The sequence below is a fragment of the Acipenser ruthenus genome, chromosome 27 (genome assembly GCF_902713425.1).
Source record: "Acipenser ruthenus chromosome 27, fAciRut3.2 maternal haplotype, whole genome shotgun sequence".
In the NCBI taxonomy this organism is placed as follows: Eukaryota; Metazoa; Chordata; class Actinopteri; order Acipenseriformes; family Acipenseridae; genus Acipenser; species Acipenser ruthenus.
Window position 1 is genome coordinate 23,896,477 of NC_081215.1, and position 26,957 is coordinate 23,923,433.

Consider the following 26,957-nt stretch of genomic DNA (forward strand, 5'->3'; position numbering starts at 1 on the left):
CCATGGGAGATACACATTATATACACACACATGCACAAACAGGCACAGTGTACTGTATTTATAGACTTATTTATTAAAGACTTTCCAGGCTGCCTGTGAGCTGTGACCTGTGTCCAGTGTTTTAAAGGTAAACAAGATCCCATTGCTCTTAATAGAACACAGTATCTTTTTCCTTAGTTGTCCTACAGCATATCACATGCTTTTATCACAAGTATTTAAGAGATCTGGGTAAAACCTTAATCTCTGTTTTGGAGAACAGCATTTAATCTTTTTTTTTTCATTTATACTGGATACCATGTGAGGACACTAAGGACATTTGAAAACATATGAAGCAAAAAAGACCTGTTTAAAGTACAGACTATGACGAACCCTGAGAAAACCAAATAAATATTTAGGGCTAACCTGGGAAATTCATTTAAACTACTACTTTAAGGCTGGAGACGTGAACGGCTGGAAGTAGAGTTTTAACTTAAATTTCCTTTGCTTTTGTTTTTTTCAGTGCCTTTCCGAGAGGCACCGTCTTACACCAATCGACGGAGGGGACCCCAGAACACTCTGGCAGCGCCCCGAGTCTTGCTGCGCTCCAACAGTGACAACAACCTGAACATCAGTAACATCCCGGACTGGTCGGCCTTGTCCTCCTCAGCAGCAGCAGCAGCAGCAGCATCTTCACACCGCAGCCTTTCCCCACAATTGCTTCAGCAGATGCAGAACAACCCCAATGGCACTGTAAAGACAGTCGGGAGTGGCGGCAGGGGTCCTCGCAGCCGCTCACCATCATTAAACCGACTGGGGGAGGAGGCCAAGAGGCAGCCCCACAGGCAGATCAGGTAAGAGTCCAGACCTTTTGAACAGGTTTGCTGCACTTGCGTATACTTACATATGGAAGGCTTTGCACGTCCTGAGCTCAATGAGATCAGATTTAGAGACGGGACAGGGAAGTCAGAGTTCAATTGCAATTGATCATCAGAAGTGGGGTTTAGAGATGAATAAATGATCGCATGATAAGAGGACACTCACTGCTTTGATAATCCAAAAATGTTCTCTGCCAGACTGGATTTATATATATATATATATATATATATATATATATATATATATATATATATATATATATATATATATATAAAATATGCAGACCAGATATGCAGGACAGGTTGATTTTCATACCTCTGCTTGTCTAGTGTTGTTACCCAGATATAACTATTTGTGACTTGCACACTGTTTCAGTTCTTATTCAGTTTATTTCAAGCCTGTGTGCAGTTCAGTTCAGTTCATGCCTTTCACTTTGGCAGCCTGGTTTTCATTCCAGCAGAGGTTTTGAAATTGAATACATATGGTAGTACCAATATTGCCTCCAGTGAACAGTGGACTAAACAACCAAACAATTTGGCATACAGTAGGACAGAACTATCTCTGCACAGCCTCTCCCTGTGCAAGGCCGTAGTACTCAGGAGTATGTTCAGGTCAGGGGTGAGGTGGACTCACAGAGTTATGAGTGCAAACTGTCAGTAGGCCTACTGGTACTGTAAGTGAAGGTTCCTCATTTTATTCCCACATGAACACAGCAAACTAAGAGAGCATCTGATCCTGCCTGAATTGATATGGTACTTCCATTGCTTGTTGCATTATACAAGTTACAGTTCTAATAATATAATTACTTTACTTTAGTTCAATGTTCATTTTCACAGTTAGTTATTTCTATACATCCATCCACCCACCTATCTTATAGATTCTGGGACTTTTTTATTTTCAGCCTTGATTTTAGAGAAAAAAATAAAAATCCTGCCAGAATTGCTGAAATGCTTTGCTGTCATTCTGGAAATCCCTATGGTATTATTTTCTTATAAAGGTCAGTTATATATTTTTAAGTGCAGTGTTTTCACACTGCCACAGTCCTCTATACAAAATTGTTAGATCATGAATTAAATTCTGCAGAATGCAAATACATTTGGAGTTCAAACTCAACAATCCCTAACATTCCGGCTCTATTAGCTTTATTTCATAAACATTTACTAACCACAATTCTGAATTATTTACACTGCATTCACATGTGCCATTCATTCCCAACCATCACGATGTGCTCTGACTAAATTATTATCAGTTAAAACCAGTGTGCCTCAATCTGAACAGAAGATGGGAATTTTGAGGGGGCTGATGGGATAAACTAGTGGCGATGAAAAGGAAGGATGATTTTTTGATCCAATAATGTGTGAAGATCTGCTGCACTGTGATGATTTATTATTTTAGAATCCATCTGCAGCACCACACGTACGCTTATACCTTTTATTTTTCCTTTTTTCGGTATTAACATAACCAGATGGGCTGTGGTGGCCCAACCGGTTATGGACTGAGTCACGTATTGAGACACACAGTGTCCTGTAGATTTATCTTATTATTATTGGCACTAGATAGCACTTTCAAGAACGTATCTTGAAGGAAAAGAGGCAGTGAAAAGTGAAATAAATGAATAAATGTGATATCTCCAGATTTGAATGTAGATTTCCAGGACAGCCCCATAACAGCGGTGTTATCGAGACAGATTGTTGCCGTGACTCATTGCAGCTTATCAAAATAAGTAAATAATAAATACAAATCCTGAGAAAAGGAACAACTTCAGCGCAGGGCTCCAGACTGAAGATGAAGGTCTGTCTCTAGGCTTTTCAGTTAAAATGCTGTTGCATTTCTGTAAAACCCCTTGATCTTCATTTTGCTATAGAAAGAAAAAGGATTGCCCCAAAGGACTGTTAAATATAAAAAAGACAAATCTGAAAGTTTGTGCTCAGAAATAAATAAATCTACAAACAGTTACAATTAACTATATTGATGGTAGTAGTAGTAGTCGTTGTTGTAGAAATGCATTTAAAATGATTTTGTTCTGCTGATTTATTTTGTCCTTTGGTCCTTTGTGGGGACCCTGAGTGGCTTAGTTCTTCATTAGAGATGCTGTGTAATAACTGGAACTAATAACCCAAGACAGATGCAATACCTACTGTGTGTTTTTTCCTAGTGTAATTTTGCCGAAGCTGTAACTAAAAACAGACCATGGTATGTTTAAGGTTTTATTTGTTTAAACCCCCTAGTTAATAATTCTATATATTAAATGCATATCATTCTTCTACTATTGTGATATAATTAACATGACTGTCCATACCAGTGGGGATGTATTTAAACCATTTATCCAATGTGCATGAATGAACTTGCAGTAAATTAGTAATGTAACAAAACTAGCATTAAAGAAAAAAAATATGTATGAATTCTTAAAGTAACATTCTGAGCTATTTAAGTTTTGTAACATACCTTTTTTTTAAAACCTCAGACAAAGCGAATCTCATTCACAGGAGGTTAGAAGTTAAGTGAGGTGTTGATTATTCTCACACTGAAGATATGCTGAGATCCAATTAGGATAGAAATTAATCTGCCATCCTTGTCATGTAGTTTTAATAAGAGTAATACTTGTGTGTTGTAATATCTGGAAAAGCAGATTAAAGGTTCTTTTTTTTCAGATTTCACCAACAATAATTATTCAAGTCTTACTGACAAGGATAGAAGACATGACTTTTAAGCTTTGTGTTATAACTTTAAAAAGAAACCAGAATTGAATCCTGTGGTACCCTGTGGTATATGGTACTGGATCTACTCATGTCAGCTTCACCAGGGCCATGCATTTAGGAGGGACCATGATGAGAATTACATTATTAATAACAAAAAAAAAACAACAAGGAACTTCGACTTGTACAGCTCTTTTCATGTGAGACACATCTCATAGCGCTACATCATATATGATTAATACTATTCAGTGAACCACTTGCAAAAGCACCACATAATTGGTTACAGTGAATTCAAGTTGGCAGCCTTTCTGAATATCAGGTATTGTCCTTCAGGTCAGAATTGAGATGCATTGGTACCAGATTATGGGGAAGCTTACATAACGCTCTGTCTGACTATTGGCAGCTTGCTCTGCATTTACAAACCCCAAATGTAAGCCTTAATTAATTAAAATACCTATTTTAGAAACTGATTAAAGTGAATAAATTAAGAGGATGGTCCTCTTAAATCTTCATAGATGTATACAGAATCAATACAGAGTAGGTGTGTCCCAATAATTTGAAGATGAGGGATGAAATAGATAATAAAAAACACAAATGTTATTTTTTATAAATAATACACAAAATATTAAAACACAAGCGTTCGGCCAACTACTTGATTCTGTCCTGGAATGATTGGATTTTTTAAAAACAGTATAAATATTTCACAAACCCACACCAGATTTAAGATTTGATTCTAACTCTCTGCAGATATTCATAGGTTAAAACAGTGCAGTTGCTGTCTGGAGTAAGGGCAGATATAGACACTGTAATAACACAGTGTGAGTCCTTAATCAGACACGCTCATGAGGGTTCTTAATTACCTGCACTGTCTTGATGCACAACTCAGAATATCAAGGATTAGCACAAAAGAGAGTCCTCAAAATCATATAGCAGAGATTGCTAACTGCAGCTGTGGAGATTATTGAAATTGGGGATCAGAGGACCATCATTTAACATCTATAATGCACATGCATGGTATATGAAAAGTGTGTTATACAGGAGGTCCCCGGTTCAAATCCCAGCTCAGCCACTGATGCTTTCTGTGACCCTGAACAAGTCACTTAACCTCCTTGTGCTCTGTCTTTCGGGTGAGACGTTGTTATAAGTGACTCTGCAACTGATGCATAGGTCACACACCCTAGTCTTGTATCTTGTAAAGCACTTTGTGATGGTGGGCCATTATGAAAGGCGCTATATAAAAATAAAGATTATTCTAAAAAAGAAACTGGGAGAACTTGAATACAGCTAATGATATTGATATTGCACAGTTGGAAACTGGTGGATATGGTACCTGTCCTCATAAACAAATTCTCAGGGTGATATACACTGGTGCAGATTACATTTTATACACTGTATTGAGGGAGCTCACCTATCTTGATATATGCTTTGAATATTGGATATTGGACAAAGTGCTCCTTCAATTCACCAGTATGAAGCAGTTCAGTCCCTTTTTCACATTGTTTTTAATTGCCAGAATATAATTACCTATTTCAGCTTCTCAGCATTTCGTTTATAGCTAAATAGATCCAGAGAGATGGTGCAGTACTGTACTGTGAAGTATGAGATGCTGCAAATGTGCTGACTTCAGCTCAAAACTGCTAGGCATTATCACCTTGTCAAAAAGCTGAGGTGCTGTGTCAGAGTGTGAAGAAAGCAGTGCTAAAAATGTTAAAAATACTTGCTAGAATGAAAAAGGAAAGGTTAAAAGCGGTTCTTCAGCCTGTAGGAACCTTTGAAGAGGAGTGTATAGATGAGTTTAAACTAGACTACCCAATCTAGGTACACCTATGTACTGTTTTCAATAATTTAGATGTTAAAAGTGTAGTTTGGTTTATGAGTCACATGGAATGTCTAGGTTTGAAATACAATGTATGTATAATTTAAAGCAGAATAAGGAGTGTGCTACACAAGCTACGCAATGCTTATTGTAACGTTTGAGAAATAAGCTGTTCATTTCAGAACGTGCTTCTATTTCTGCTATGGTATAAATACGTTATTTGATGACATTTGTGCTGTGCTTTATTTGGCTCACCCTAACGTGTAAACTTCAGTTCTGTAAATAAAATAGGAATGGTTCACAATTAAAAGTTTTCGACCCATCTGGGTTTAAAATGTTGTGTAAATAAGATATAGTAAGTATTTTAAAACAGCTCCCTTGCATCTTCCATAATGCTTGACAAAGAGGATATTTAAAAGCATATTTGAGCTTAGTGTATATTGGAATCATGGCTGTTACTGAATCGAGGGTTTTTGAAATGCAGTGTTATCTATAGCTGGGGACACCAATTGTACCCACTTGTATTGTTGACTGGCACAAAACGGACCGTAGCGAAAAACATCAAAGGGTTATCAAAGATATGATTGACATTGCTCTTGCCAGCATAATCAAATCCAGATCACAAATGTGTATACTCACGAGTACAGGGAGTTTATAAGGTGCAAGTGTAGTTAAAGCAAGGTTCGTGAGACACATTTTGAGCTGCCCTCAAACACGTCCTTGTTTTAACATCCCTAATCTGTATTCTAATATTACACTGCTCAAAAAATGTAAGCAGATTGATGTCACGGTTTTTTCGACCTGTTGTGATAATGGGATCTTAGATTCTGTATCTAAATTGATCATACAGTGTGACATTCCAATTATCTTATCACACCACGCTTTGGCCTCTGCTCTGTGTCAGGCTGTCTGACGATAAACAGACGTTTCCATCACACATGGCATTTACCTGGAATGGATTTTCACCTGTTGTAAATCTTAAAACCTTCAGTGGTTGAATACAAAGCCTGTTTCTCACCTACTAGGATGCTCTTGAATTTTAAGATTCTGTCTGCAGGGTAATACAGGTGATTATTTACATAGTCTCTGTAAGTCGCCTTGGATAAAGGCATCTGCTAAATAAACAAATAATAATGTATACAAGAACAAGTGGTACTATGCCTCAAAATGAATGCCACTGTCAGTGACGTTAACTTTTAGATGTATTAAACTTACAGTGTGAGTTAAGTATTAATGATATGCCATTTTCACCCCTTTCCCTCAAAAGAGATACTTTGTTATAGTTTGGTCTGGTTTGATTATTTCTTTGTAAAGAGACCAGGACCAACTATATGTGCGCTTGCTATGGAAAATCTATTCCAGTGCCTCCTTGTCAGACAGCGTATTGGAAAGCTGTCTTGTTTGGCTACTCGGTAGATCTGTCAAGAGTGACGTTTGTGTGTTGTTTTGGGTGTTGACTGAAGTGTCATTATGGGTGGATGCCTGCCAATGTCAAAACCGATGTGACAGCCTATGCTGTCACACCACTTTGAATTCTGAACATGTTTTTCACAGTGTTTGTGGGAAGCTTTGCAAAGGCACTACAGCATGGAATGCAGGGTGAGTGCAGCAATGAGAGTTGCCAATATTGACTGTGGATCCACAGGGGGGGCTGCATTGGCCTTTGCACTGCCATGCACCAAGGAGGAAAATCGTCATGGTTGGTTTGCCTCACCACACCACAGCTATCCCTATAGAGCAAGCAGAATGGGTCTTATATCCAGGGTTCAATCGCTTTGCAAAATAGGCTGCTAAGGTACTTCAAGGCTTTTGGTAAGAGTGCAGGTAAATGCCTGTTCATCTTTGGTCAGTGTGTGGGTTGCAGTGGTGAGGTTATATTTGAAATAGGGGATTTGGAGAAAATCTGGTAAAATTAGATGCTTTTTTTAAACTACCAAAGAAGCACTGGGGGATTAGCCGAACTGCCCTGGATAATTTCTGTTAACGCTTCAGAATTCAGAGTTGGCTAAACCTCTCCTGCTGTACTAGTTAATTTTGTTTTTAAATGTATTTAAAAAGTCTTTAATTCCCACACTCCCAAAATTGGGACATCTGCAGAAATTAAATACAGTGGAACTGTCCAGCATAATTATCTTCAAAGCTGGTGATAAATGACCAGCAATACATACAAACTACCCAGCTCAATACTTTTTGGAGAGTGGTGTATATATAGCTTAAACTGAATTGAACCACATGATATGGACCGTGTCCTGTGAATGCAGTGTCATCCTAATACAGTATTTAGACAACATGCTGTATTCCCAGCCTGGTTTCCCTTTCTCAGTAGTGTTAGTGTTTTTGAACGCAGGACAGTAGTGTTTCTGTGTATTGCCACCTGAGGGTGCTGTAATGTAATTTTTTTTTTCTACAACATAAACAAATCAAAAAGATGTGGTGAATATACTTGAAGCACCCATTGATTGACCTATTGGTTTAATTAACTATCTTGCAATGCCTTCAGTAAACACATGTCTTAATGCTGTTGTAATTGTTGTGAATGAGATGGGAATTAAAAAAATAAATACATGTATAAGATAATTTCTACAAATTGAGATACTCTGAGAGTGGCATTTAGGAATGGAAATGCATGTTTGAACTTTGAGAGAAAGTTGCTTTTCCTGTTTGTAATACTTTTGAATTCGTCCACAGTCCTAATGCAAACCAGGAGGCACTGTCAGGGCTGGATTACCAAGGACCCAAACGCAAGCTTTACAGTGCCGTGCCGGGGAGGCACTTTTTAGTTGTGAAGCCATATCATCCTCAAGAAGATGGGGAGATACCTCTATACAAAGGCGACAGGGTAAAAGGTTGGTGTCTCATTTGCCTACCCATATAAGGCTTTCCAGATGTTGTGCTTCCTAAGTTGTAACAGAGCCTGTAGATGACATTCATGACCTATGGCCGCAGTAGCAGCATTAGTTTAATGTTGGTTTTCTTGAAAGGAAAAGCGGCAAGGAAGCGTGTAACAAACTGGAATACAAACACGTCATGTCATGTCTTTATGGAACATTGTACTGCGGTAAACAGGCACCAACCAATCATATTTCAGTATAAACAGTATCAGATGTGAGCCACAAGAGCAAGCGGTTTCCCCTTTCTTACTGTATTCAAAGTCATTTGGTCTGTATACAGTGCCTGAAGGAATATTAAACATATTTCCTACTGCATGTCTTTAGACATCAAGATGTATAAAATATGGTGCCGTCAGCTTTAAATTTGGCCTGGTACGTGCATTACTTTAGTGACAGATCTGGCACTCTTGTGTTGCAGCATATGTTCTAATTGAAGTGTCTTCCTCTTTACAAAAAGGTTTTCTTGAGATTCTCCAGATTTCTACTAGGATCTTGCCTTTTAGGCAACACATAAAATGTAAAATCTAGTAACTACCTGACCAAAATAAAAATATCAGAAACAGCCAAGCTAGTATAAAGGGATAAACTGTAGAACAAACAAAAAAAATCAACAAATTAAATGTAATCTGCACAAGTACTTGATAAATCTCACTTTTTTTATACAGAGGGGCTGTGTGACTGTAATGGGAGTTAACATGTTCATGCTGACTAGGTACCATGAACTTCAGTTCGATGGCTACTGCTTAAGCCCTACTGTAAATCATTTGCAGAATTTCAGTTGATACAATTCAACTTTTTATTTTTGAGTAACATAAACATGTAAAACAACAGATTCCAACATAACTACATTTTCAAACCTCAGTTTTAATCTGAAGATTTCTTTCTTTCTTTCTTCCTAGTAAACTGTTTACAGCTCAGTAGCTTTACACATGGGATAGCTATTGGAGTTGCTTCATGTGTTGAAATTAGTGTTGAGATTACACTCTTTAATCAAATCCCCCATTTTGTGAACGTCGATACAAACTTTTTTCCTGTCCTCTATGCAGTTTTGAATACAAAGAGTTCAACTGTGTAAAACACTGGAACTTCTTAGTGTTAGATAATACAAAAGCTACTATCTAACAACTGGTAACACAAAATAAAGCATGCTGCTGCACTGTACACATTGGTGTGCAATGCGAATAAAAGATTATTTAAAATTGAAACTAAATGATTTTACTTCTGACTCGTTTGCAACTGGTTTGCGACTATTGTGACAGCCGCAACACTTTAGTACATCTACCCCTCAATGCGGAAGTTACATGCCATTAATTGGTACTCAATTATAAAGGTGAGGGAAGGACATATTTTCTTGTTTTGAAATCAACATGAAATTGTTTTAACTCTCAGAGTTAATTAAGGGTTTAAAGTGTAAGGGCTTCGGAAATGCATTAGCGATGGTAATATTACAATGAATCAGGAATGTGATTTGTCATATACAGGTATGTGTGTTGGGGGAAAATGTTCACTACTAAGCCACAGTGATTAAAAGGTCAGTGTAACTCTGTTTTGTCCTTTTTGTCCTAGTTCTCAGTATTGGCGAGGGAGGGTTCTGGGAAGGCAGTGCTCGGGGGCGCGTGGGATGGTTTCCTGCAGAATGTGTGGAAGAAATTCAGACAAAGCCAAATGAAAGTAAACCAGGTAAGTGAACCTATGTATGACTTTAAGTCTCTGAATGAGTTCTCTCTCAAGCACTTTCATTAAGACCAACTGAGCTAACATGATAAGTGTGTGAAATCAGTTGTAATGTGAGCATTGTGTATCCTGCACATTGGCAGAAACAGCAGCACTGTCTACTGACTCTTTAATGCCACTAGGCAGCACAGTTCGCCTTCTTTTAAAATACCAAAAGTCTGCATTACTGCCTACTGACTAACCCCTATCATCTACAGTGCCGAACAACACTGTATAAAACTAAACGTATATTTTTGTATGTATTATTTACTGTTATTTGTAATTCAATTGTGGGCAAATCAAGACTGAAAATGTGGGTGGGGGGATAGAATGCACCAATTTTAGAAATAAAAAGGAAAAACTAGACAAACTACATAAAATCATCAAAGATCTTAAGTTTGGAAAACGAAGCGTGTCTTTCAAAGTGTGCAGCAACCTAGTGCTTTAGTCTTCTTCCACAGATGGGACTCAGCATGCATTTGGGCAGTTCAGTCTGTAGCTGACAGGTATCCGCCTCAGAGCACAGAGAGGAGGGTTAATATAATCACACCTGCTTAGTCCTGGCAGGGCCTGGACATGCCTGCCTGCTGCCCTGCTGGACGGTGGAACAAGGACTTGGCCGACCAACCTTCCTAAATCTCTAACTCCCGGATCCCGCTGATCCCGTTGACTGCATCCCCCTGAGCTGGTTCTGCTGTCCATTTTTCAGATATCAAATTGAAAACAAATCCCAGCGTGCAGTTTCACCCCCTGCAGAGCTGTTAAGAGTGAGTTAGTGCTAATTTAGTTTGAGCCATTATTGTAATGCCACCTTTAGATTCTTAGTGAGAGACGCGTTTACAGTAAGGGGTCACTCATTTTTTTTTCTTTTTTTTTTGCTTCAACTTTGGAATATGGATATCGTACCTATCTGACCTGGGGTGAATTTGTAATTGGAATTGCAGTTGAACCTTGACACATCTGTGTAATTGTAATTGCAATTATACCATATAATTGTTCAATTACAGTTCAATTATGCATTTATTTGCCATAAAACCACTTTTAGTGGCCCCATTTGTTTAAAAGTTGTCTGTGTTTATATCTATGACTACTGCTTGGTTATTTAGAATAAATAGAGTAATGTGGGTAGCTGTTTATGTCACTTTTTAGTGTAATTGTCATTATAATTGTAATTACTTGTAATTGCAACTGGAATTGTAATTGATCCCAGGTCTGTTACCGATTGACATTTAGCTTTCTGGCAGCTGGAGTTCTAGTGCTTGATGTTGATTGATTTCAGTCCATCTAAAGTTTGATGAAAGTTATTCTAGGTTTGAACAATTGTGACGAATGAGCTCTGGGATAGCAGGTTTGTTTTTATTTAATTCTTGTTTCCCAGATTGTGGGGTCAGACACGAATCCTAATTCTCACAGGCTGAATATGTTTTTAACCCTTGAACTGAAGACAAAAAATATATATATATTATCCATTCATGTATTGTAACTAAATGGAACTTAATAACTTTGAAAACTTTTTTTTGCTACCCATGGTGACAACACAGTACAAAGGGTTAAAATTATTAGACACAAAAAAGTTAATTTTATTGGCATATCACTCAAGCAGTGATGATTTTAAAGGTTGCTGAAGATGTTAAAAAGAGACATTGCTTTTTCCATGTCATTTTAAAACGTTCTCAAGTGACCCAGCTGCAACCTTTCCCAGTCTACTAGCTGCTCCACAGTGAGCTCAGATTAAGAACTAAAATCCAGCCCTTCAGTTCTGAAAGATATCATTCTTTCATACACGATTGCCTAAACCCTGTTTCTGAAGATCTTATTATTAAATCATCCTTCTCTGATTGAGGTTGCTGAAGGTCATGGAATTTGCAGTCGAATTCTACATGGAGGTGGCTGATATATTTTGATTAAACTTTGCATGGCCCGACTAGAAATATTTATCTGCTTCTTCTCAGAATGTAACATTAGGGCTTACTGCTGAATATACTAAGCATACCTACTGTAACATGACTTCTTTAAAACAAAACGGTTACATGAGTGAGTGATGATTTAGTATTTCAAACTTTGGCTGTGTTTGATTCCATGGCATTGATGTAATTATTTTAGTGTGTGCTAAGATGGTTAAATGGAGCTATTTCAACAACAAAAAATCCTGGCAGCTAATGCTGACTGGAACAAGTGTCCTGCAGTGAGACGGTTTTGCTATCGCACACATAGATTCAGTAAGGCATGTGTTTCATCAGAAGCTGTGCTGTTAAACTGTGGAATTTAGAACTGATTTATTGTTGCGCTTTGCGTTGTCTATGATTTGCATTCTTTCCACAACTGTTTTCTCTGATCTCTGTAATCCTGACTGGGAAATTAATATAAGGGCCATCGTATTCTGCAATACTTGCTAAACTCTGTTTCAGTCAAATGTTGTTTGTTTCTTTACAGTAGGTACCATCTTCGCTGCATATGTAAAAGGAAAGGAATGTGAATGCCTGCAATATGAAAGGGGAGTGTCTGTGTTTTTAAGCATTAAAATCAAATCTGAATATATATATTTTTTCTCATCACTGCAGTTATCACATCTAAGCAAAAAGTGACACAGCATCTATCCCTTCTGTTGTAAAAGGACAACCCTTAACCGGATACGAGAATGTCATGTTTTAATACTATGTATAAAATAACAAAAATATACAGTGTAGCAATTATACAGATAATAGAACAAGAAGTGTATAACATGGTGACATAACTGTTTTGCTGAAAGTGCAATTGTGAAGTGATATTGTAAGCTGAGGTCCTGTCCACTTCATGGTTTTAACAGACTGTTTAAAAGTAGCAGTTAATTGGAATCTGCAACATTTAATGCTCACTTGAATACTGATAAAATGTTTGCCTTTAAAACATTTATGTCACTTAACACATTCATAGCTCTGTTAAGGTTTATGTTAGAGTTAATAATGTAATAGATTCAAGTCACCCGTTGGGGAAATTATGGGACACCATACTTCTAACAAGTCCAAGAACAGTAGATCTGCATTCAGTTAAAACGTATGGTGAAACTAAGACAAGCAGAGAAACATTTGGGCTAGCACCTTCTAGCATGCTGGTGTTTTCAAGATCTATGTGGAGAAAAGAAATTAGTTCGTTATTTTATATTGACCAAATAATTCGAAGTACCCCTTTTTATTTACTTATAAATATATTCAAATAAAACAGGTCTTATTTTCTAACATAACCCACAAGAATTTTACCCCTACAAAAAAAAAAAAAAAAACTTCTTCATATATAGGGATTGGACATGGCTTCAAACTCAGCTTCCCTTTGTGCTTTTGATCCTTAGATTTTGAGTATTGTCAGACAATTGCATGTTTCCACAGAAGTCACAGTAGATACTGAAAAATGTGGGACACTTGCAGCTGAGGTCCCTCTTCCCTTTCTCGCCAACTGCCATTTAACATTGCAGAACTCTGCTGCAGGATCTGGGCTACCTGCTGATTAAAAGAACAAGCTTAATGAGTGTAACTAACCTTTTTGGCACAAAGGCTGTTAAAGCCCTCTTAAACAAAAGCTTGCTCGCATTAGGCCTGGAGGAGCAGTCTGTTGAGCCACAGCATCTCTCGAGTATCAAGCAGATTCTTTTTTGCCTCAAGGACATCAAATACTGGCTGTGGCCAACTGTCCCATCTCTGACTGGTCCAGGTGTCTCATTGAGCATGTCCTATTGGACCTTCATCTCTGCTCTCTAAAGGACAGCTCTGATTTAATGGGTATTGAACTGAAATAAAATGCACAAATATCATCGAAATCCATACAATACTGTAAAATTATTTTTTCAAGACAACCACCTCTGTTTTACAAGATAGCAATTAACTGTGTCAGGTTTAAGTCTAAATTGAAGTTCATTAAAAGGAGTACAAGTCCTGGCCACCCATAGGCAGAAAGTTTCACTGTAGGTATGTGCTGCATCCTTCCTCTGTGAATCAGGCCTGGTGCGTGAAATTTAATAATGTTTAAAATATGAAGCATTCTCTGCTGCGCTTCACTGTTAATTGAAACTGTGATCACTGTCAATTTGGTATATCTTCACAAACAGTGTGCAATACAGCATCAATTCGGAAAAGTTATTCAGAAAAAAGTCCTGTAGAAAGTGTATTGTACAAGAGTATAATTGAAACATTAAGTATATTAAGTAGGTAGGATAAGCATATGCAGAAATGCTTATCCTTCTAATGTTATACTGTAAACGTGTGAGTTATTGAAATACAGTGGAATACTTTTTGCCCGTGCACAGTTAAACTGAGACCATGGTTTTAGTAACGTTTGCACACTGTATAATCCCAATGATTTTTGTGGTAGATATTGTCCGTGCTAAAAGCTTGTGTAGGAGTGAAGATGAGCAGTTTGTTCTCCCTCCTGCTTCTGGTGGAAAAAAAAAACAACTCCTGTTGCTCTCTCCTGCCCTTGTGTAGATTTCCCTGGCTCCCTCCTACTCTCTCCCACCTCCATCTAGCCTCACACCCACAGCTGCTGTATTGCATTGCCTCTCTGGATTAGACCAATATGTCTAGGCAGGTGCCTCTGCTGAATCCCACTTCTACTTAGCATCTTCAAATAACAGACCTTCAGTGATACAGTGAATGATCCGGGTCCATGCTGGCTGTTAGAAATTAAGCTAATCAATTAAGACCAAAATGTGAAAAACAGGTTCAAGTCGCTTGCTTTTCCTAGTCATCCGATTGGTTGAAGTGTGCATAATCATCAGTCACATTAGAGCTGCAATATGCTGTACACTTCCCTACATCTTTAGACACGGCCACCCTGTCCTTCCAACGCTTCCCTGCAGGGGATCCTACACATCTCTTGTCAAACTGTTTAGCGTACTGTTGAAGGTATCAATTGGGATCCTGCTGCTGTAGAGAAAATCATGTGGATGTATCTGTCGGCCGTTATTTGGCAGCAAAGAAAACCTGCTGGCAATTATTATACAGCAGTGTTGCACTTGTAACGGGCAGTGTTGTGTGATACACTGCCGTTATGGATTCTGTCCTGTCCCCTGACGGTGAGATGAGATGAGGTTAAAAGGTCTATAACCACGAATGCAGACGAGCCTGGCTCTTATATAATATTTGCTTACCCATTATTTATGCAAAAGATGCTTTCAGTATAGTAGATTATTTGTTATGCTGATGCTTTCTAATAACAACAGTACATTTATACACACAGGAAAAGATGAATGCATGTTTAACTGCTATTCTAGTTATTAAGTTAATTTATTGCAGTAATAGGCTGGAAAAGTGAATGGCTTTAAAGTAAGGTTGTGTATAATGATGCATATAGTGCTTAAAGTAAAGCAAACATGTAAAATTGCATACCCCACTAGGCAGCATAAACCCAGATTAGGGTGATCCATTACTGTTAGTACTGTCTGGCGAATCAGGCAATTACAGCCCCTCAGCTTTTATTTATATTGTAAAATGTATCATACTGTGTAGTAAGGTCATCAACTACAGTAGGTCATAAGGAAGACATTTACTTTGAGATAACAATTATTTCAAGATCCCAAGATAAATAATCTCAGGATCTCAGCATTTCAAACTGTTATCCCAAGATATATATATATATATTTTTTTTCCCCATGTCCTCAAGGAGTCACCATATTCAATTGTATGCATTACAGGAAAATCTCATTGTACAATTAGCTTGTTTTATAGATAATCTTCTTTAAAATGAGGAGTATAGTATGCATAACACATCCGGTATATACCTAACAATTGGTCAACTATATAGTGAAGATTACTTTAAACGATAGGACCCTGGTGATCTCAAAGTAGATGACAGAGGTGCAGTTAATACCATACTGTATCTGCACCAACCATGTGCTACAAATGGGCTGTTGCTGATTATTCCCGTATTCATTTGGACTTAATAAGCGCTGATGACAAGCCACTTCAACACAGCTGTACCTTCAAGAGGGAATCCATATGCTAAACACGCTCTCTAGCAATAAGTTAGTCTTATAAAAGTAACTGAGTGTCCCTATAGCTTTTTCATTATGTTAACTACACAAAATTCAACAACTGTGTTTTCTGTGGTTGCTTATGAAACTGGTGTAAATGGTTAATATGTTACAAAAGTGTTTGTGAAATATATTTTGTTTTGATTTAACTGGAGCAATTACGAGACTCAAATACATTGTGTGTCCATGTTGGCGTGGTGAAATTTTTTGAGTATATGTTAAAGGTGCTACCAAAAAACCACGCTACATTTTCCACATCTTTTCCACTCTAGGTTGTTATTTTTTTTGTTTATATAAAGAATTTTGTTCATTCTAAAAAAAGTCTTGTTTTTCATAAAAATATATAAAAAAAGTTTTTTCATGTTTCAGTAAAAGCAGTACCAGCTACTTCGACATAAGAAATTGTTTTGCAAAAGCAATACCGCCTTGAGCAGAAACACTGCTAAGAAAAAGCAATACTTCAGTTCGCTGCAGCTCCTGTAAGTTGATTTTCTTTTCTATTCATCTCTAATGGCATGGGTAATTGCTTTGGTTTCTGAGGCACCCTTCACTTCAACACTCATGTAGATTCCTGATTGATGCATTTCCATGGAAACATTCTCTACAATGTAAAACTCTGTTGCTATGGAGTGGGCCCTGGCATGATGTAGTGTGTTTTTTTTTTCTTTTTCTTTTTTTTTTTTTTATCCCTGGCTCTAAACAGAAGCAAAATAGCGTTTCTCAGTCTGTGGAATTTGCTGATTTTTGATTTAAGATTGTGCTTAATATGGATTTAATCATGCAGATGTTGCAGCAATGAAAACTTTTTGTCTAGCTGTGGATTGTACAGTTGCTTAAAATCAAAGGGTTTACCTGCATGGTGCATAATTTTTTTTTTACTGGAATCTAAGAAGATCACAAAAAACTTCAATCGCTTACCGAGGGCAAATGGATGAAACACCTAGATCAAGAAAGAAAGTTCACTTTGGAGGTACTATACTGTGATTGTCCAAAAAACTAGAATGTAATGAATCTTAATGTTTGTTCTTATGAGGGTCAACAATGTGTGTGTCAAGTTTTAGCTTCTCTGGGCTTTCCTGAACATGCTATGTAGATTAAGACTGCAAATGGATGTTTCATGCTGCTACAGTACATAGTGAACCCTGTAGCTTGCATTTCAAACAATCGAATTTTAAGTTTCAAATCCAGATTTTTGCCAAATGACTATTTTGTGCAGATAAATATAATCTATGATTTTAATAATAACTGTTTAAATACATTTTAGTACATAGCTAGTATATGGTTATTTTCTTTTTTTCTTATGGATGTATATAGTGTTGCATGTAATAGTATGTGTTGAATTAATGTGAACAGTTAACACACTCTTTGGTTAATACAGAAAGGTATGGTCTGGAGTCACATATTAAAATTACTGAAATTTTTGGGCTGTGAAGTCACAGTTCCAGTTACTACTGTACAAAATTCAAAACTGTCGCCGTCATTTCCCTGCTCAAGTGCTTGTCTTGCAATTTACATCATACATAGAAAAGAACTTAAACATCTTCAAAGAACTGTTAATGGAGATTGCGTATGTGGGAGACTATGAATGTGCTCATATTGTGAATATTTCTTTCTCTAATCTGAGTGTTAGCTGGGAAATATATTTACTTTGGCAATTCTCAAAGGCATTCACTATGCAAAGTACATAATTGTACTATTTAGGTCATTTACCAATTCATATATACTGTAGGTATCAGAGAAGAAACATGTGTGTCAGTCTGGTAATGGACATGAGCAGGGCAGTAACATTTGAGACCCTATTATGGGTAAGCAAAATGGTTTATATACTAATTTATAAAACAGCAGTCATAGATTCGTAACAGGAAAATTGCTTGTGAGCTGCAACAGGGGGGAAGCTTTTTTTTTTTTTACTAAAAGGGCACTATATAGTGTGTGTGTGTGTGTGTGTGTGTGTGTGTGTGTGTGTGTATATATATATATATATATATATAATGGGTGTGGACATTCAGAAGGGTAAAAACCAAAACTGTATGATGCATTTATACATTACTTACACTTATTTGTTGTTCTTGAAAGGTCTCAAAGACAACACTTCTTTGCCTAATGTAAGACTGACAACATTCCCACAAGCGAATTCTTTTTTTCTGACCTTTTTTTATTTAACTTCCTGTGTTGCAAGTAATGGGACACCACCTGAGCCCTACACTGATGTTCTATGCTGCACACAGTCAAAGGGGGTTACAAACTACTCTAACCCCCTTTTATCTGTATAAAGGGCATTGTTATCAGCCATTTACATTTGAAATTGTAATGGTTCAGCACTAGCTTACATAAAGTGTTAGTGCTAATGAATTTTCTCATTTATTATGTTTAGCTTTTCATCATAAAAAGGGAAATATCTTAGATTTTATTGTGAGGGCTTGGATATGTCTGTGAATCAATATGTATGCAGCTACTTCTTAAGTCAAGTGCCAAGCATTGACAATGCGGCACTATATGCAAAGTGGTAGTGGGCTGCCATGAGTCATTATTACATGCATTCACATAGCATGAGTGTGGCAGAGCCCCTGGCAGGGAGAAACACTGATCTGAAGCCACTAAGAAGCTGACTCAGGTCAGCAGCTCATCATGTATACTGCATACCTTTAAATATCAGGCCATCTGTTTATATGTCTCTACCTGCCAGGAATTATTTATTTCATTTATATAGCGCCTTTCATACCGAAGTATCACAAGGCACTGTACATAAATACATAAAAATACAATAAAATACAGTAAAATACATTAAAATACATACAAATAATAGCCCAGACATTTTCAGCCTATAAAATAAACAAATAGTAATAATAATAAAATAATCATTAAAAGCTAGCAATTATGTTGCATTAAAACCACTAGGATAATTTAAAAAATGTGTTTTAAGTTTAGACTTAAAAATACCCACAGACCCAACTTCCCTAACACATGGAGGTAGAGCATTCCATAGTTTAGGGGCTCTAAAAGAAAAAGCCCTACCTCCTGTATTGATTTTATTGACCCTGGGAACAATGAGCAGCCCCGCTTCCTGTGATCTAAGAGTGTGATTTGGTTGATACACGGTCAGTAGCTCCTGCAGATAGCTAGGTGCTGCTCCATTCAAGGCTTTATAGGTCAATAATAAGATTGTAAAATCAATTCTATATTGAACAGGGAGTCAGTGCAAGGAGGCTAAAACGGGTCATATGCTTAATTTTTTTAGTTTTAGTCAAAATTCTAGCTGCGGTGTTCTGAACAAGCTGTAGGTGGGACACCGCACGTTTTGGGATGCCAGAGAGGACTGCATTACAGTAATCAATTCTTGAAGAAACAAAGGCATGTGTTAGTCTCTCGGTGTGAGATAAGGAGATAATAGGTCTCAGTTTGGCTATGTTTCTCAAGTGATAGAAGGATACTTTAGTAACTTCCCTAATATGAGACTCAAATGATAAATCAGTATCAAAGATAACCCCCAAATGTGTTATTTCAGTTTTAGGTAAACGACTGCTAGGGTCAAACTCATGCAATCCTACATTTTTTAGTTGGTTATGGGAGCCTACAAACATAACCTCTGTTTTATCTGAATTGAACTTTAGGAAGTTTTGAGACATCCAGCACTTGATATCAGCAAAGCAAGCAGCAAGTAACACCCTGACAGAAGTATCACCAGGTTTTAAAGACAAATACAGCTGGGTGTCATCCGCATAGCAGTGGAAGTTCACATCATGTTTCCTAACAATATCACCCAGTGGTAACATATGTAATGAATATAGCAATGGACCCAGAATAGAACCTTTTTCCTCCCCAATCGAGACAAATTGATACCTATCAGATAGGTAAGACTGAAACGAGGATAAGACAAGGCCAGACAGTCCCACTAAGTGTTTTAGCCAATGTAATAAGATGGAGTGGTCAACGGTGTCAAAAGCAGCACTTAGATCAAGAAGAATTACAGCCCAAGTCAGAGCTTATCAGTGGGTCATTTACAACTTTGACAAGGGCTGTCTCTGTACTATGTGCAGCACGAAATCCAGACCGAAATTTCTCAGATACACCATTAAGAGTTAAAAAATTTTGCGCTTGAAATGCATCAATCCTCTCTAAAACCTTGTCTAAGACTGGACGATTGGAGATGGGCCTGTAGTTATTAATGAGTTTAGGATCCAAGTTGTGTTTCTTGAGCTTTACTATAGCTACCTTAAGTGCTGTGGAAGTGCCAAAGTATCAATGTCAGGGTTGTTTTAGCTTGTCCAGAGAGCTGTGGAAGTTTCATTATTATTATTATTATTATTATTATTATTATTATTATTATTATTATTATTATTATTATTATTATTATCTCTAAGCAAAACTGATACTGTGATACTGATTCCTGCATATTATTTAGTGACTTGTAGCGTATGTTATGTGTTGCATATTCATATTCCAGTAACAAGTGAGTACAGTTCTAAATATATCTGAAAAATGCCAATAATATATACTGTGTTTATATACTATAATGAGAGAAGCAACTCTCTCATTCACACATTTTTATTCGAGTACATTAAGCTATTGATATTAGTAGGTTTTACTTTGTTCATGAGGTTTGTGTAGCATTTTACAGATGATTGTGGATTCCTTAATCAGCCATATATCTGCCCCAAACTCCCCATCTCTTCAAAGCCACACAGCCACTTTTAATTTGTATATTCATAGAAGTAATCAATTAATAGATCAAAGGGTGACGTCACAGAAATGTTTTCAGTAAAATGTTGCTTTGGTGCTTTCACGTTCAGCCAGGGTCTTACCCCTGAAAGGATCTCAATGTTGTATTGAACACACTATGGTGGTTTTATTTTGCATGCGAAACACTGTGTCCCTGTTTTAACCCTGAAACCGGGCTGATCTTCAGGGATCTCATTAATTCAGGATGCAGCTTCATTTTGTACTAATATAGAAAAATGAATTGTGGCAGATTTGTAAACGCTAAAGCAGGAGTAGATATCTGCTCTATTAAGATTGCTTTGCGACTGGCACAGAAAGGGATTTTGTTTGGCACAGACTTCAAAACATTTTTTTTGCTGCAAGGAATTAGTATTGTCAGAAGGGACATGCAGCCAAGGTTGTGAGAAAGGTAACAGTTTGACTTTTTCCAGAGTTTTCAGCATGATGCATCAGTGATGCGTTTTTACTGACAAATATTTATATTGCAATATTTTATAGTTAACAAATAGGGCTAGATTCTCCGTTTACTGATGGCCATTTACTCCAAATTGTCATTAGTGTAATTTTAATAATTAGCCGCCACGTTTCGGCTTCCGCCTTCTTCATATAGCATGGTAGAAATAACTAGGTAGACTGATGTTGTTAAGTTTGACATTTGTTTTGTAAGTTTCAAACTTAAACAACAACATCAGTCTACCTAGCAATTTCTACCATACTATCTGAAGAAGGTGGAAGCCAAAACATTGTACAGTGGCTATTTATTAAAACAGATTCTCCTTGGATATAGAGCTGTTTGCTGTTTTTGAATTCACTGTACTTTATAGTATATACTTACTGTACAGTACACACCACGACTACAAGCAGAATACAGTATGTACTATTTACTGTAGTACACATTAGCTGCGAAAGAACAGGAATGGAAATAGACAGATAATTACATAGATCTACAAACAGACAGATCTGGAGAGATTTATAACCCAGGAATCGGGGGGGGGGTGCTGATGTGCTCGTTATGAAAATCAGTGTGACTGACTGATGGAAGGAGTTTATCCTGCAGGATCCGACCTAGACTTATGGCACTTATTGGCAAAGGAGATTGTAGGCTCAATTTGAGATTCCACAAATTGATGGCAAAGAGAAAAGATACACTTTTTATATCTTTACCTTTCTTGCTGATGGTGACTCAGAAATAAGCGATGGAAGAAAATTACTGAATGGAGTTTGTGTTTCCAGATAAAGGGCAAAGAGTGACTCATGTAGCTTGCAGAAGAAGCTGAAGTAGCTCGCGATTATAAATCTCTTATTGTTGCATTGAGATCAGCAACATATACAGCACAATGGCTCCCTAGGTTGTAACATTTTTGATTAATTGTTTGCAATCTTTATTACTGGAAAACAGCATAGTGAGTTGGGGTGTTCCAAATATTGCAGCTGTTTTGGTATTTTCAATTAAAACAGAAGGAAAGCAGATAATATAAAAACAAGATTCCCCCTTGTCTTGCGCATTGGACATGCATTGAATGGGTTATATACAGTAAGCTTTAAGTTTAGCCCCCAGCTAAATATAATATGATGTATATTGTTAACTGAAAGACATGAGCGAGTGATAAATAAACCAGGTATGTTGATTTCCATACAAACTTATAGGAGTCTTAAATGCCTGTATAATGGGTCTATTTTTATCATGTGCTAGTATAAACCATACACAATGTAGATCTAATGGCAGATGGATTCTAATTTGTTTTAATCTTCTCGCAGAAACCCGAACGGACAGATCAAAGAAGCTTTTCAGGCACTACACTGTTGGATCCTATGATAGCTTTGATGCATCAAGGTAAGTCTGATCTCTGTTTTGCATTGCAGTATTAAATGTGTCACTCTATAGAATGTTAAAATAAGGCTTAAGCACTGAAATTACACTTTAGTGTTTTTAAAACTTAAAGTGGCGCTAGAAACATCACATAATAATTCACGAAACATGTAAAAGCCAAGAACTGTAGTGGGGAGCCATGCTACAGTTAAGACTCCATGCTATGTATGTTGTGATGCAAGTGCTAGTGGAATGCCATTGTGGGGCAGCTGGGATACATGACCTTTACTGCCGCAGAACAAGGGAGCACTGTGCCACCTTCAATCACCTTCTTCTCAACATCTAATGTCATGCATCTTGGGTGATTATTTGCTTTCATGACAGGGCGCCAATGCTAGAAATTTCAATGACACAAAATCCTATTTTTCATTCTTTGTTTTTCAAGGTAGACAATTACAGGTACACACAAGTAATGTAGTGCCTTTGTGCCAATGGGGGAGGCCTTTGGTAGTGTGTTAATGCCCATACTGTATTGTATCAGTACTGTAGGCTATAGTGTTTACATTGAAGTGAACAAATATATTGTAATATATGGATAGACCAAAATAATGTGTGTCATACAAAATAATTCTTGTAATACCCCTGAATGTAAAGTGATAATACTATCGTTGCAAGGTGCTAACACTATTGTTCAGACCCAATAATACTATTATTTAAAATATCATTTAAACATATCAGAATGTGTGGCTTGTGCAGAGCGGAGCCAGCTTTCAGTTTAACCACCGCCCCAACCTGAAAGCCGACTCCCCGCTCGAGTGAATCCAACAACGTGAAGTAATGGCTCTCTCAAAGGAAAACAGTAGTACCGAAGAGAGACTGGAGCTTGTCCAAAAGCAAGAGAATCCGAACACCATAAAGAAAACAGTCTTCGACATTCATCTACTGCAGTCCTACCTGTTGAATCACTGGCAATAGAAACCATACCCACCACACAGGTCGACAGTATTATAACAGACTTTATTTTTCAATTAAAAAAACAAGACGGCTCTGAATACGAGCCCAGCACCTTTAGAGGAGTCCTGTGCAGCATAGATAGGCACGTAATAAAAAAATAAATTCCAGTCCCCCTTCAGTGTTCAAGCAGACTGTGGAAGGGTGGTGGGTAATTCACTGACACACAGGACACAGAGAAATAATTCCGAAACACCGCACAGGTGCCCAGTTTTATTATGAGAGCTTAATTTCTTTTCAGCCCGCAGAGGGCGCTGTTGTCTGTGGTCTGCCGTACCAGCTATGGTAGCGACAGAGCCACAACTATACCGGGGCGGTACAGGGTACAGAGTTTCAAACAAAACACTAATCAAAAGGCGAAAGGAACAGGGAAAACAAAACACAGTAAACCAAACTACAAATAAAAAGTGCTGCGCTCGGCAGCTTCACCCCAACCGTCGCTACCCGCACGGCCTGGGTCTCCGTCCTACACTAGCGGCTCCCTCAGCCTGCTATACACTTTTTACCGGGGCTGCCCAAGAGTTTTCCCCGCTACCGCTAATTCTTTTACTTATTTGTTTATTAATTTTTCTTGTTGGGATTTTCGTCCCTGCTGATTTTCTTCCAGCGCCTCCGCACACCTTTTACGTCTTGGAGGGCAGACCTGAGGGAACAGCAGAATGTTAACTTATAGGGCCAGCAATTCCCCCAAGACCCGCCTCTCAGCCACTCAGAGAGAAGGAAAGCCCACACACCCACTCTCCCACCTCTCCGTGTCACTGCCATGACTGACAGGCCCTCTCCCTGCAGCACTATGAACACGTCAGAAGAGTCAGCACAGGTCTCCCCCTGTTACACAGACCCTGATACTCTTATAGCTAAATGTCATCTACTCAGACTCATAGTCTGAGTAAACAAACCAAAGTGCCAATGCCGATCAAAAAAACGTAAAATATGTTCAGAGTTTCTAGTTCTGGATCGTGTTTCACAGCGATTCTCAATTTCCCACACTCCCCGGACAATGTTAGGGTTATTGCCACAATCATTTTTTTCCCCAACTGCTTCCTGCTTCCAGAGCTGCATCCTGTTGTCTGTATCTCCCTGCTCCCGACCGATAAATGTAACTCTCCCACTGTCCCCAGAACCTCTCAATGGTATTACTCCCTGGTATTACATACTGAACCAGCCATTATTCTTTTTATATACTAGTGCATCAATTATACGGAAATATTAATACCCTACAAATGTGTCTTCAATTGCACTATGAGCAGTTTTACATCACACTTGTCACCCAGCCATTTGGTTTGCATGAATATAGTGTCTTGTTTGTGTGAGCTACTAAACTGAAGATTTGGTGTTTAGAGGGAGCAGTATATCAGCAAGCCCTTGAAATCCCAATGAGTTAACAGTCTGTGATGTCATCAGAACTTGTACATTAGTTTGACACCTACTCTATCAGAAATATGTTGATTCTTTTCTTGTTGTTTTTTTCTGTTTGTTTCTTTCATTGGTCTGACAGCTCACATCATTCAGTACCTCTGAATAGCCTATTTTCCATATCACAAAGATAACACTCAATCCATTAAGAATTGGGCACAATGGGCTTTGCTCACAGGAGTTCCTGGTTGTACACAAGTGTTGAAAGACCTTGTCCTTTCAGAGTAGGGTTGAGGGACAGTGACGAATCAGTGGGACGATGCCATGTGATTTACATAATCGCTACTCGTTCTGTGAATAGAATCTGGAATTCTCTCCTGTTGGGGGTGGTTCATCGCATTTTACCATTATATTAACAGATACATGAAAACAGATATAAAAATCTGTGTTCAGCAATTGACATATTCTGTATCATGATCGGGGCTGGAACAGTTTATATTCATTTGGAGTGAATCCAAGTTATTCAGTATAGGTAGCAAATGTGAAGTACAGCATAGCAGTGTTCAGCTTGTTATTGCATACGAATCATTGCAGCAAGGTGTTAGTTAGAAATACATAACCAATTAAGGTACCGTTGATAAAGACTGTATTGTGACTTGTATGTAGTCCTTGGTTCCCGGTGTCTAATATTAGCATTATCTAGAATGTGACTTAACCTGCCTTTTTATTTATTTTTGGGTAGAAAGTCTTAGTGATGTGCCATTGAAATGCTATCGTAAACTGAGGATACAACTAATTCCAAATGCAAAATAATTTCATCTTGATAAGCTTCTCAATACCAAACCTTCCCCTGCTAGTTTGCTGATGCAATTGTAAAGGAACGCTAGTAACAGCATGGTACAAATGGAAAGCAAATGGTTTGGCTTCAGTCATAGAGAGATTGCTGGTTTGTTACCTATAATATACAGTACATAACCAAAAAGACAACTTTGTTTTTTGCAGTGGCAAATAGGAATAGTGTGCTGGTCTGGTTACACACTGCAGTGAGTCTTGAGTAGTGACTTGAGTAGGTACATCCTGGTTCATTCCCCTGGAGGTGGGGGTGGCAGTAAGGAGCTGCCCTATTTACAAAGGAGTCTCTTCATTAGAATGATTATGAAACGACTTTGACATGCAGACAGTCTCTTAGGCCAGTAGAGGACCTACATTATGGGGTCGAAATGCTGAACTAGGAAAGATACCCAATATGTGACCGTTTGGGAGTTATTTTATTAGTTGGCTTAATACATCGGCATATTTTGTTGCCGCTTTAAAAAGATCCATAAAATCTGCTTTCATTTAAGAGTAGATTATGTTGGCTGGTCTACAGTTTGAATGGGTGATCTTTGAAATGTTAGCAACCAAACGTGACCTAGGTCCTACAGTGATTATGCAATACCCTGAGGTCCCTAGTACTAAAAACTAACTATATATTCCAGTTTAAACCTATAAAGCTATTGCTAGATATACAACTGCATATAATTAGGATGCATGATTTGCACTTACCTTGGGATTCCAAAAAGCCTGTAAATCAGATCTGTCAAGATCTATCAAATAATCCCTAGAAAAGTCTGTTTATCAGCTTGATAAAGTTCAGCCTATATTTGTTTTTTATCAAGACCCACGGATAACTGTGCAGTTACTGTCAGTAGCGTGAGATAGGGATCAGGGACATAACTCTATAGAATTACAGGGCAAACAGTTGCCATGTAGTAAATAAAGTAGATACTGAATCACATACCAAAAAAACACAAGGATCATGCTGGGACCAATGCAAGTGTAAAGCAACAACTTAGCCATGTATTGCAAGGGTTATGCAAGTTTTGCATGCATGCATGAAATCCTTCCTTATCCTTGTATCATACTTGCATAGATCCTGCTTTAAACATGCCATTTATGGTCTTGTTCTTGTCTGAATCCCAGACATACAGTACAAACCAGGAAACTTTACACTACCTATGTTAGGAACTGCTATGGGCTTTTTTCTAGTCCAACAGACAACTAACTCTCTGGGATGAAGAAAAATGTTAACAAACCAGCTGGATGTGTA

At 37.8% G+C, this 26,957-nt stretch overlaps 1 protein-coding gene across 4 annotated transcripts in view; it reads left to right on the forward strand.

Moving 5' to 3' along the window:
* LOC117432277 (SH3 and multiple ankyrin repeat domains protein 2-like) overlaps positions 1 to 26,957 on the forward strand; it is a 150,013-nt gene that overhangs the window by 69,803 nt on the left and 53,253 nt on the right. For all 4 annotated transcript variants that reach the window (XM_059002118.1, XM_059002119.1, XM_034053954.3 and 1 more), the window contains exons 12-15: positions 500 to 830; positions 8,056 to 8,213; positions 9,825 to 9,938; positions 22,450 to 22,525. In XM_059002118.1, the coding sequence (XP_058858101.1) occupies positions 500 to 830; positions 8,056 to 8,213; positions 9,825 to 9,938; positions 22,450 to 22,525 (679 nt within the window). The remainder of the gene's footprint in view (positions 1 to 499; positions 831 to 8,055; positions 8,214 to 9,824; positions 9,939 to 22,449; positions 22,526 to 26,957) is intronic.